This window comes from Staurois parvus, unplaced genomic scaffold, assembly GCF_062004578.1.
Source record: "Staurois parvus isolate SC_StPar_1 unplaced genomic scaffold, SC_StPar_1.0 ptg000270l, whole genome shotgun sequence".
Taxonomy (NCBI): domain Eukaryota; kingdom Metazoa; phylum Chordata; class Amphibia; order Anura; family Ranidae; genus Staurois; species Staurois parvus.
Window position 1 is genome coordinate 61,703 of NW_028318066.1, and position 13,619 is coordinate 75,321.

The 13,619-nt window shown below is 39.8% G+C and overlaps 1 protein-coding gene across 1 annotated transcript in view; it reads right to left on the reverse strand.

Annotated features, from left to right (window-relative positions):
* Positions 1 to 13,619, reverse strand: part of PIK3CB (phosphatidylinositol-4,5-bisphosphate 3-kinase catalytic subunit beta) — a 258,840-nt gene that overhangs the window by 53,074 nt on the left and 192,147 nt on the right. The window contains exons 7-12 of the mRNA XM_089681525.1: positions 13,203 to 13,370; positions 11,090 to 11,173; positions 6,535 to 6,783; positions 4,482 to 4,578; positions 4,270 to 4,400; positions 102 to 155 (exon numbers count right to left, since the gene is read on the reverse strand). Of these exons, the coding sequence (XP_089537651.1) occupies positions 102 to 155; positions 4,270 to 4,400; positions 4,482 to 4,578; positions 6,535 to 6,783; positions 11,090 to 11,173; positions 13,203 to 13,370 (783 nt within the window). The remainder of the gene's footprint in view (positions 1 to 101; positions 156 to 4,269; positions 4,401 to 4,481; positions 4,579 to 6,534; positions 6,784 to 11,089; positions 11,174 to 13,202; positions 13,371 to 13,619) is intronic.

Below are 13,619 nucleotides of genomic sequence, written 5' to 3' on the forward strand. Positions count from 1 at the left end.
CCAATTTAATTTTCGTCTTTTCTCTACCATACCAGCCATTTGGGTTCTGGGTTGCTTTTATAGGTTTGAATGGAAAATAAATGAAATGTCCTGGAACTTACCGCCATACTCATGCTATCACTTTGTCTTGCAATCTCTGCAGCTTTTTCAAGTATCTGCTCAAAAAAATGTTTCAGATTAGATGCTGTACCTGTACACATTAATATTTATATGGGTCTCAGAAGGACATTAATTCCTGACAGGACTAAGCAACATCAGTTTTATATCACGGTTTTGTATACAGGGAGCAGTGTTCCTTTAAATATCTTCTCACTGTCCATTCACTCAAACATGTCATGAAGCAAGTCTAAAACACCGCAATGTTTGGAAACAATTTAATGCAGAGGATGAGGCAGATATTCCCGTAAAAGATACAAAGTAATACATGCAAAACAGAATGGAAAGATTTCCTTTAAGAGTCGCTCCCCAGCTGATTAAATCGGACATAGATCAAGGTGAAATCCTCACATCTCTAATGCATGTTACACTGGCAAATATTCCCTTCTAAAAAAAAAAAGCAGTTTTAACGCCAACTCAGTTCTACTCAGCTATTAAATGCTAGGTGGTTAAGGGTTTTATAATAACTGTTATATTTGTCACTTTAGATTACAAAAAAGAAAAAAAAAATATTTAGTAGAGCTTTTTAAGTAATTGAATTAAACCTGCATGTCTGTCTGGCAAACAGCCAGGCCCCAACACTGCCCAGGGCAGGATTTGACATTTAGAAAGTCAGAACTTGCATGGGTATTTCCACATGGTCAAAGGTCAGGTAAGTGAAGCAGCATAAGAAAAAGATTTTTCCTGGATCATCACCTACTGGGTATAGTGCAGAAAGACAGCAACCCCCTTCTAGTGGTAATTATATAATACCACTCTTGCAGTTAAAAAGTATCAGTCAGCACTGCAAGAACCCTTAATGTGGGCAATCTACAAACACAAACTGGGAAACTGACCTGCAAAACCCAGACATCACATTCAAATACACCTCAATTGCCCCAACTGCATCCAAAGAATGTAAGGCAGTTTCCTTAGAGAGGACTGTTTTAGGACAGGGCAACTGAAGTACAATGTCTTCATTCAAGTACTAAGCTAATACCACTTGACACCCCATTCACACCGATCCTGACTTTCAAAGTCACATAACATGGTGATTTGCAAGACAACTGACACAGATGTCTATGCAAATCGCATCAAAATAGTGCATGCTACTTTAGAAACTGGTGCAGCTCCGACCAAGTCGGAAACCGCACCAATATAACCGCAGTTATTGTGGACAATAGGCTGCGACTTGCAAGTCGTATGGCATGCAGATCGCACCCAGTGTGACCAGGGACTTACACAGAAAAAACAAAGATTCTTGGTCAAACTTTCCATATGAAGACCGAAAATGGAGGCTTGCATGACAACACTGCCAACTCCAAGACACTACATGATAAAGTAATGGATATCTAGAACTTTCAGATAGGCTTAATAAGGGGATCTCCCCAACATCCTCCAAAGGTGGTTTTTGTAACACTGGCAATACCAGGTTAATGACCCATGGTGACAACAAAGGCCTGGCTGGAGAGGCAACGTGTGTAATGCCTTGAATAATGGTATCCATGCCAAAGGACGGCACTGGAGAAAAGCCAGGAGAGTGGTAACAGAAACCTTGTAGGCACACCCCTAGGGACTCACACCATGCAAAATACATCTTCCAATTACAATAATACATCTTGACGTGGCTTTGTGAGCCTTACGCATGCTGTGGATGATCAACTCAACCTCTATCCTGCGTAGTAACCACAGACAATTTTACTAGAAGGCAAGCATAAATCAGAATGCAGCAATCCCAAAGAGCCACCATTTAATCCACTGTGCCTTTGCCCAAGGGTTCTTTGCCCTAACTGCAAATCTGTCCATCTTGATTGAGGCACAATGCCTGAAGATTGCCATCCGGTGTTACCCACTGTAGGATGATTTGTTGAAGACTTCAAGATGAAGGGTCTACTTTACTTGATCTATATATTTTTGTATACAATATTTCACTTCCCAGTTTTCTTCCTGTGGTGTGTGTACTGCAGACTGTCCAACAAACTCGCGATATGAGACACTGCTGCTGCTAAGCTCCTGGTCCTCCCCTAATGATTTATATATGCCAACAGCACACAGCCACACATATAGAAGAAATCCCAATTGTGTGAGCCCTCCATGGAGGTCCAACTTTTTGACATGCTGCCTTGGTAATCACCTAGTGAGAATGCAACAGTCCGATTGAAGTTGTCCTTTCTCCAGCAATAGGGTAATGTGCCTTTACTTAACATTCTGGCTGTGGATTCTGGCCTAGACAGCAATGGAAGCCTGGGGGCTAAATTTACAGCTAATCCACATAGCTGCAGTGTGTACATGACCACCACACACAGCTTTAGATGCTCAGACTGCGGCCAAGCAGTCCTTATTAATAATCCCCAAAGGGACAAAAATGAAACCCCAAGAACGGGTTACCAGAGGGACCCTGGGCAGTAAGACTGCTAAATAAGCACCTTTAACTCACCAACATCCCAGTCATAAGGGTAGTAGCACCAGGCAAAAAGTCCCGTATTGGAAGACCCGCAACTTTCCATACCTATGTCCAGGCCAAGATAATGAGGGTCTGCCAGGAAGGAGAGTAGGACACATCCACCAGGAGCAGGATTATGCTCACCTGAGGGAGACACTGGCAGGACAGCCTGAGGCCAATCAGTCATTTGTGTCCCCAGGAGAGAAAAATCCACAGGCTGCCCTTGGCAGGGTGGTCACTGATCTACTTGCACGGAATTAGGAACCTGCATACACTCTATGGCTGGAAATGGAAAAGCTATCAGGATCTAATATATATATGGCTTTCACCCAGCCAGAAACTTGCCTGAAATAAACCCAAAGGAACTCGTTATTCCAGGAGGAAACTTCTATTGCCTAGATGCTAGGCTAAGAACTAATGACTAATCCACAGCATGTGGAGTTTTGACCACCAGCAGGAGCCACCTCTGTGCTTTTAGTTATACCTAGCATCCTACTCCTGCAGGTAGCACAATACTCAGTAGGTAATGATCTAAAGCAGCATTTCTCAACCTTTTTTCAGTCAAGGTACCCTAGAAATTATGCATAATCTCAAGGAACCCCATTTTAAAATTTAAAATTTACAAAACAAAATATACCTCCTGATCAACCTACGTCGTTGGTTGCTATGTAGCCAGAAGCTGGCCCACACAGTGCACAAACATGTAATTATGCACAATAAAAACCTGTGGCGTTGTGCAACAAAAAAGGCAGGCTTGATACTGCGGCCAGCTTGTTGACAATATTTGGGCAATTCTTACATATTTTGCCAAGGCACCCTTGAAAAAGCCAGAAGGCACCCCAGACTGCCTCGGTACCCAGGTTGAAAAAACCTGATATAAAGCAGAGCTGTCTCCTTCAATGAATGGCAGAGAAAATAAGAACTCAATGTGTTTGGGGCTTCCTAAAAAGAGCACCTTTTACTTTTACTTAGTATAGGTAATATACAGTACATGCCTAATTTAGGTTTAACTGTACTGGCACAAGCACCAGATGGACGACAATGGGGAATGTAAACACTGTATGCAACAACTACATTTTCGGGGAAGCTTACTTGCTTTTTTTCCCTACAAATGGACAGTAAACCTTTATAGGCAATATGTCATAGGAGTATGAAAGTTAACATCTTCGTGTTGAAAGTGCAGGCTACATGGCTCCGAAACCCATTTTTATTTCACAATAAAGGTATTCATTAACCTGAAACAAATATCCAGGTAGCAAGGTTGAACTTCACTGGCTGTATATTTGCTTCAGTTCAGTAACGGTCTAGTAGAGCAAGTATGTGGATACTACTCCTGGAGCTTGAATCTTCAAAAAGAAATCAACATACTATACTTCTCTCCTGAGAGGTGCACAATAATGTTATATACACACACATTTAGCCAATATTAAAAATTATTTTACAGAAAACTGTTAAAAACAGAAATGTGGCAGGATGAATGATGCCAGGATTTCATTGCTGTAATAATCCTAATATATGTAAATACAGCATCATCTTAAATCAATAAAAGGGTGTTAATACTTAACAGTCCTCAGTTTTTTGCAGTTAACAGTGCAAAAAAAAGCAAAGTTTGCACTAAGCCAGGTGAATGCTGTACTGCATATAACAATGAACACAAAGAGGGAAAAGAGCAGAACTGACTATATACTTACTTTATCAAAAAGAGGGTAATAAATACTGACTTTAGAATACTCAGTGAATTTTATGTGCAGAGCAGTAGCATTCTCAGTAAAAGGATTGGTTCGGACAGTTCCCATTGGATTCAACATTTCTTCAAGTTCATCTAAAAGGGTAATGAGAAATGAAAGTTAATAATTTATGCAAACAAGGCATTAAATGTACTTATCTGAAACACTTTTCTTACCAGGAAATGAAGACCAGCTGTGCAGGACATGTTCACCCGTCTTCAGCTGTCCTTTGTAATCAAACACCATAGTATTCACCCAAGCCACAGGGGAGTGCTGTGAAGGGCATTCCATTAGTTAGCAGGGATAAACATATGTGTAGCTTTAGATATTAATGGTACAGTTAAAAATACTAGTAGGTTAACTTACTTCCTTTAGGGGACAGTCTACCCAAAATTGGCAACTTAGTTTATGTACTTTGGTAAATTAACATATCCCAGTGCTGAGGGGGTCACATGGGTTAGTTTACAAAACAAACCCACCACTGTGCCTCCTGCAAAGTTAGACCAATATCATATGACTGTGCCACTGGCAAGAACTCACCAACAGCACAATTGCCATGAAGCTCAAAGCAAGGAGGTGTAACTTTTACCTGCCTGCATGTATTGCTCCTTCAGTTGCATTCTACAGCATTTTCAACAGCAAGTAAGCAATGCCTCACTGATCCAGCAGGCAAGAAAAGGACACATAAAAGCAGTTCGGTGTTCTCTGTGACATCTTTACAAAGAAGTTCAGAACATTTTAAATTTTAAAAGGAATTTTCCCTTTAAACATTTTAAATATTCTGCTACCTTTTACTATGTACCAGTAATAAAACGTATTTACTTAAACACCCATAGATAAAAAGGCTTCTCCTTGTAAGGTTCCAATGGGTTTCCAACATAAGCCTTTAAAACTATTGATAACTACTAGTACATGTTTTTTATTGGTGACTTTTTTTGAAATAACAATTACTTAAAGACAATTTATGAGGTTTATGCATTTATTAAATAATTGTAAACTAGTGAAAGAAGCTAAAATTGACTTTGTATCAGGCGATTGTAATCCCCAGTACAGCAGAGCTCAGATTAGGGAAACCAGGAAGTTAACAAAAAAAAAAAAAAAAGATTAAATCATGGAGGTATTTTTTCATTAAAACAATTATAAAAACTAGTTTAAATACCTAGATTTTACTTGCAACACCCTATACAGCAGAGCTCACACTAGAGAGACCACAATAAACTAGCACAGTTGTGCTGTGTTGCTCATGTGCTAACATGGAACATGCAAATAGAAGGAAAGAGCAGAGTGATAAAAATGAGCTAAATCTGATGCTTTTCCTTCAGCGTCCAATTGCAGACAGGTGGCAGGAACAAGACCATAGCTGTATTAATTTACTGCAGTAGAGAGAAGTCAGAACACCAGGTTGGATGTACTGTCTGGTGTAAAGTTTAGGAATTAATGAGCTGAAACATTACGTATTTGGCAGGTACAACCTTCATTTACATATTCCATTTTCATCTTTTGCCGTTTCTTTGAAATTCAACCTTATCAATAAAACATACTGTATCTGATGCACTTTAGGTTCAAACCCTTACATAATGCTGCCGTGTTAATAAAAGCTGGTAGACAATACAAATTCTTACTTTGCAATCCCGCTGGCATCTGTCACACACATTTACTGTTATGACTGGAATTTGCTTGCTGCCATACCCAAGCCACCCAGACACAGGAATATGTGTTTGCATCATCTCTGTTTGCTAATATCAGGCTGATTACAGCCTGCTTTAGCCCTCTCCTTCTACACTTCAGTATCAAATATAACCTAAAGCTTATGAAATACAAAGTAGGAAATCCAAACACAAACAGTTGGGTAGTCTTACTAAACTGTTACAGTAGCTATGAAATCATATTGTATTATGCTAGCCATAGGTTTGACCTGCAAGAACAAGGTCACTGATTAAATATTCTTCCTATGAAAATGGTTTCACAAAGAATAAAAGGTGTGTTACTTAGAATATTAAATATGGACTTCTAATAAAATGTTTTGAACAAATGGTACAGCAATTTCTGCAATATCTAAACCATTTTTTTTTAAAAGAGTGTCTATTTACCAAGTCACAATTGTAAGTTGTCATTGTCATAGAAGTAACCACAGTTTGGGAAACTCTGTAGTTGAACAAAATCAGAACACGCATACAGTGGATGGGATAATAAACGTTAAACAGATAAGTGTACAACCAAGACAAGTACCATTTTCCCAGCTTTCTTGATGGTCTGGTACTTTGGATTGGATGCTTTGTTCCCTTTCTTGTTCTTGGTCTTGTCTAACACATTGTAGATAGCCAGACAGAGACGAGACATCCGTGGCAGGTCACATACATATATCTCAAACTCCAATGTCTCGCTCCACAGATGGTCATTTTTCCCTGGAAGCTCAGAGCTCATAATGGGTTTACACAAAAGTTCAGTGCCATGAAACAGGCCAGCCCGTACCACAACCTGCAGACACACAAGAGAAAATACAAACAAAAGTTATATCTGTGAGAACATCTAAAATTCAGACTAGCTGAAAACTGGGCAATTTCTACACTCACTGGGGAAAAAATATTTTGCTAATTAGAGTGCTTCTAAAGGCATGGGGTTTTTTTTTACCTAAAGGCATGGGGTTCTTTTTACCTTAACGCATTCTCTGCATTAGATTAAAAAAAAACTTCCATGATCTGCTCTCCCTATCCCTCCCTAAATACTTACCTGGCTCCTCTTTCAATCCAGGGCTATGCCTGTCCGCAGCAACACTGATCTCTCCTCCTCTTCATACAGGACACAAGCAGGAGCCATTAGCTTCCGCTGCTGTCAATAAAATTCTATGAGGTGGGGGGTGCTCAATCCATGCTGTGTGTGTGTCTATGGACTCACACAGCCCAACTCGGGAGCACACCTGCACAAGCACGTTCAAAGCATTTTGCTATGTCTAAAAAATAATGGGAAAATACCTGTTGATGCCGCAATAAACCCAGTCAGCCAAAATTTCCAGTGCTCTCTGTCTATGTTACACTTGTCAGTTACAATGTTGGCAACTATGTCTACTACAGTTTGCCCCCCCCCCCCCCCCCATCATACCCCATGTTATAGAGATGTAAAGAAGCAGGTGTTTTGAAGTGCTAAAATAATTCCTGCCATAAGAGGACAATGCTGCTCCTCCATAGGTACATTACATTGAGTCAGTGTTGTCACCTTAGGACAAGGAAGTGGGCTACTGGTAGAATCACCAGGAGAAAAGGGAAAAACAACCAGAGAAAGAAACTACTGCTGCTATCATCATATCTAAGGCCTAGTAAGCTACAATATATTACATTTTTGCTCTTGAGTTTAGATACACAGTAACACTCATAACATTAAGACATATACAATGAAATAAATATATAAATGGCACTTACAAAAAAAAAAAAAAGATACCAACTGAAAGATTAACATGCTGAATTTCTACACAATAGTTTGTGCAGGGTGACATTTATTCACAATGTAATTTTAGGAAAAGTAAAAATGCTAATTCATGTGCAAAAAAAAAAAAAAAACAACAAAAAACTGTAATAAGCAGTAATATAAACTAAGAAAATTTCTGTAAAGAAGCTGCTAATATTTAAAGATTTATTTTATGTGTAATTCTAAAATAGATCTAGTGCCTCTTGAACCCCCATTAGCTCCAGGTTTAATAAAATTGTATTCCCACTAACGCTGTTACAATACCTTATGAGATAACGTAGGGGAAAATTGAGAAGCACCAAACAATTAAGAGCATCCAATGCTCATGTGTAATTAGCCAGAAACTTAACTTACAGGAACTTCGAATCTCATAATAAATTAAAAAGCTTACATGAACTTTGCCAGCAAACTCAGCACTAAAGCTTTTATACTGGCAAACTTGTTTGGAGGTCAAAATGAATGTAAAAAACATTCCAAATTAGTGGTGCTCTTTATTCCCAGTAGCATGTTCAATTGCCTTCACCCGGAAATACAAGAATGATATCGGGTTCAGTTTTACTTGACAAAGTACTATATATGATTTAATCTCAAATATGGGCTCAATTAAGTTTAGTAAAGCAGAACTACAGACAGGGAACCAAATACACAAAATAAAATACACATGCCAACTCTCCTACGTGCCTAGGAATTTGTAATTCTGCTCTGCCACTCCTGAGGTTCATTCATGCCTCACATCATAGCCCAGTCCCTGTACACAAGGACATGCTGCATCTGCCTGTGCATGGATAGTAAATAGGACTATAACATGCAAAGAGGAAGGGGGGTTGTGTTATGAAACTGACTCTTTCTATAGTAGTCCAATTCGATAGCTAGTTCAGATGCACATTGCAAATCAATAAATTGTTTACAAAAAGGAAACACTGCAAGTATGCATTGAAAACAACTTTTTTTTGTGCTTTTTTTCTCTGTGCACTTTTAAGTTGGTATTAGGACCTCTAAATTCAAGCAAAACCCAAACTACATAAAATGCATGATAGATGCTCATAGCTACACTATATTGCCAAAAGTATTGGGTCACCTGCCTTTACACGTACATGAATTTTAATGAAATCCCACTCTTAGTCCGTAGGGTTCAATATTGAGTTGGCCCACTCTTTGCAGCTATAACAGCTTCAACTCTTCTGGAAAGGCTGCCCACAAGGTTTAGGAGTGTGTCTATGGGAATGTTTGAACACGAATTCTTCTGCGCTCTAGGACCCAGGCGGGTGGCACATAGATGGAACCAGAACTGGAAAAACGGCGACCACCAGTGCTTCAAAGGTTGTGCGGCTCCAAACAAGGCTGGGGAAGCCCGACCAACACTACAGAGCGAAATAAAAACGAGAAGCGCACAAACCTTGCGCATTACCTCAGTAAACACAAATTTATTAATAAGAAAGGTACTCACAAACCGCGAATAAAATCAGGCATGTAAGTCCTCACAGGGACTTCAGAGATAGAGAGCCAGCGCGAGTCCCATCGTGGGGGTAAGCACTCAGTTCAGCTGACGCGTTTCGAAGGCCAAACCTTCTTCGTCAGAGCTCAGGTTTGGCCTTCGAAACGAGTCAGCTGAACTGAGTGCTTACCCCCACGATGGGACTCGCGCTGGCTCTCTATCTCTGAAGTCCCTGTGAGGACTTACATGCCTGATTTTATTCGCGGTTTGTGAGTACCTTTCTTATTAATAAATTTGTGTTTACTGAGGTAATGCGCAAGGTTTGTGCGCTTCTCGTTTTTATTTCGCTCTGTAGTATGGGAATGTTTGACCATTCTTCCAGAAGCGCATTTGTGAGCTCAGGCACTGATGTCGGACAAGAAGGCCTGGCTCGCAGTCTCTGCTCTAATTCATCCCGAAGGTGTTCTATCGGGTTGAGATCAGGACTCTGTGCAGGCCAGTCAAGTTCCTCCACCCCAAACTTGCTCATCCATGTCTTTATGGACCTTGCTTTGTGCACTGGTGCGCAGTAATGTTGGAACAGGAAGGGGCCATCCCCAAACTGTTCCCTCAAAGTTGGGAGCATGAAATTATCCAAAATGTCTTGGTATGCTGACGTTTTAAGAGTTCCCTTCGCTGGAACTAAGGGGCCAAGCCCAATCCCTGAAAAACAACCTCACACCATAATCCCCCCTTCACCAAACTTTGGCACAATGCAGTCAGCTGAGTATCATTCTCCTGAAAACTGCCAAACCCAGACACATCCATCAGATTGCCAGACAGAGAAGTGTGATTCGTCACTCCAGAGAACACATCTCCACTGCTCTAGAGGCCAGTGGCAGCGTGCTTTACACTACTGCATCCGACGTTTTGCAATGCAGTTGGTGATGTAAGGCTTGGACGCAGCTGCTTGGTCATGGAAACCCATTCCATGTGCTCTCTATGAACTGTTGTGCTAACTGAAGGCCACATGAAGTTTGGAGGTCTTTAGCTACTGACTCTGCAGACAGTTGGCAACTTCTGTGCACTGTAGCGTGCGCTGACCCTGCTCTGTCATTTTACGTGGCCTACCACTTCGTAGCGAACTTGCTGTTGTTCCCAGTTGCTTCCACTTTGTTAGAATACCACTAACAGTTGACCATGGAATATTTAGTAGCAAGGAAATTTCACAGATAGACTTATTGCACGGGTGGCAACCTATCACGGTACCACATTTAAATTCACTGAGCTCCAGAGAGCGACCCATTCTTTCACAAATGTTTGAAGAAGAGGTCTGCATGCCTAGGTGCTTGATTTTATGCAGCTGTGGACATGGAGGTGATTGGAACACTTGAATCCAATAATTTGGAGGGGTGTCCCAATACTTTTGGCAATATAGTGTATGTTTTAACGCTTGTCATGCATTGCCTTAACCCCCTAACAGAAAGACGTGTAGTGAAAATGCAACAATATCAATCAGACCACCAATGTACAAGAGATTTCATGGGTTCACACAGTGGAAACAAACACTTAATAAATTGGAGTATACAGAGATGTTATATACACATGCAGATACAGTCACCTACAAGTCAAGACAAGAAAGGCTGGCCATACGCCAGTCATTTCCTTTCATTCAACCAGGGTTTTATCAGGGGAGGAAGACAAAATATTTTTGAATCTTCAATCTCACAAGTCCCACTAATTGTTTGCTCTCCATATGCAAAATTTGTTGCATGAAAGCCCCAAAACCACCGAAAAAATAGTAAGGTTGCTATGGAAGGATTTTACTATTCCAAATTCAGCTGATCTGTAAAGGATTTAGTATAAGTAAATTGCAATGTTCCCATAAAGAAGAAGATGATATCTTACTGTGTCCTCAGTGTTAAGTTTGCTCCCCTTTATCAGTGCGATCTTGTAAGGTTCAGCCAAATCCCAGACATTGTGAGACATCATCTACAAGAAAAATAGATACATCAGAATTGTGTTTATTTTCAGAAAACATATTTAATCACTTGCCCTCCAGAGAATTTACCCCCCTTCCTGACCAGACCATTTTTTGTGATACAGCGCTGCATTACTTTAACTGACAATTGCGTGATCATGCAATGCTGCACATAAATGAAATTTATGCCATTTTTTTCCCCATAAATAGAGCTTTCTTTCGGTGATATTTGATCACATTTGCATGTTTTATTTTTTGCACTATAAAAAAAAAAAAAAAAAAAAAACACAATTTGAAAAAAACACAAAAAAACAATATTTTTGACTTTTCTCTATAAAACATATCCAATAAAAAAAAAAAATTAAAAATCATATTTCTTAATAAATTTAGGCCAAAATGTATTCTGCTACATGTGTTTGATAAAAAAAATCTCAATAAAGTGTATATCAATTGGTTTCCGTTAAAATTATAGCGTCTACAAATGGCGGAATGTATACTGGAATTTTTTTTTTTAATATACTAGCAATGGTGGCAATCAGCGACTTATAGCAGGACTGCGGTGGATATTCTGACACTGGGTGGGAGCTAACTGCCACTGACATCCCCAGTGACACTAATACAGTGATCAGTGCTAATAAAAAGCAAAGACACTGTACTAATGACACTGGGCAGGAAGGAGTTAACATCTGGGATGATCAAAGGGTTAACTGTGCTGTACGTGTTTTACTGTGTGCTGTGTTTTACTAGGGAGACATGCTGCACAGAGAGATACAAAACAGCATGTCCATGCTGACAGGAGAGAGACCTGTGTTTACACAGCCTTCCCTGATGATCGGGGAGTGCCGGGACCCGGTGATTGACATCTCTAGCCGCCAATAGTGGCGCAGGTAGGGCGGCGCATGCACCCCCTACCCAGAAATGCAACAGCCCTGTAGCAGTATTTCTGCTATAGGGCAGAGAGCAAGTGGTTAATTCATACAGAAACCAATGTAATAGAGACTTATGCACCAAGATTCCTGAAATTACGAGAAAATTACAGAATAGCAGGTATACAGACACAGTCATTTTACAATACTACAATAATCATTCAACATCCAATCAGACTGTGATTAACTATAGAGGCAATTACCAGTGGATAAAACAACTAAAATGCTCAGATAATGTATCTGAATGTATCTAAAGCCATAGTCAAGAATTACATCGTCTTACCAGTGCACCTTTGACCAAGCTTTATGCCAGCACACAGTCACCAATTCTGTATGCCAGTGCATCCTCACCAAAGGTATCTTCCATTGCTACACAGTGCACATCAGCCTCAAGAGAATAATAGGCACAGGGAAATTTTGTGGCATTTTTCTTTAATGCTTAGTCTCATTCATATCACATGATAGTTACAGAAATTGGAGATACAGAACCTCTGAGACAATTGGTATAGGACATTAACCTAAATAATTTGGTACAGGATAGTAGCCTAAAATTGAGACTGATCTTAAAGAAAATGAAGGTGAAAAAGCGTTTAGGTTTTTCTGCATTTGGTCCCCTCAGGCTCTCACTGGCTCCTCTCATTGTTTAGGACTCTCCAGTGCCATCCTCATTAATGCAGATATGTTCTCAAACCATGTAAGGAAGATACAGAAAGGACATCACTTGAGTTTTAACTAGTGGAAATAGAAAGGGCACCCAGGCAGATGAGTAATTAGAGTGATTAAGTAGTTAATGGGATGGGAGCCCCCAAAGGACAAAAAACACTTTATGATCTTCGTAATTTATGAGGTCAACAATGTCTACTTAGCGATCTGGTCTTTGGGAATGGAGTGAGGGGAAAGAAGTGAACATGCCTGATGCATGCTATTGAACTGAAGAATTACAAGAGAGAAGATTGGCATAGCCGCTACGAAGGAAAGGCGCTGATGGAGCAAGACAAGAGGTAATACAGATTTTCATATAATGTAAAATTTAAATTGTATGCATCAGGACATGGGATATATTTATGAGGTAAAAATATGATCTTTCATTTCAAAGTGCAGTTGTGTAACTTACAGAGGTACCACGTGTTTTGGGTGGCAGCGGCAAAGGCAGTGCAGAGGTTTTCCTTTTTACAGCCAACTCGATTGCACTCATCTCTTCATCAAACATCTTTTTAATGTTACAGCACTCGACAAGTGTCAATCGTGGGAGAGTCTTGTTTATTACACAGTTCCTAATATACTGAAACCCAAAACATGGCAAGTTGTTAATATTTATCCGACTCAAACATTAAAAGAAAAAAACACACAAAATATTACTATGGCATTTTATTTAAAACTTGACTAGAAATAATATATATCTCATTTTACCTTTACGATGCTGTAAGTTTAGAATTTGAAAACAAATGCTTTTTATTGACCAACTTAAGTTATTGAAGATGCAAGGCTTCGGAATATCTTAGATCCCTTCTTTAGGCTTTTCACATTTCTA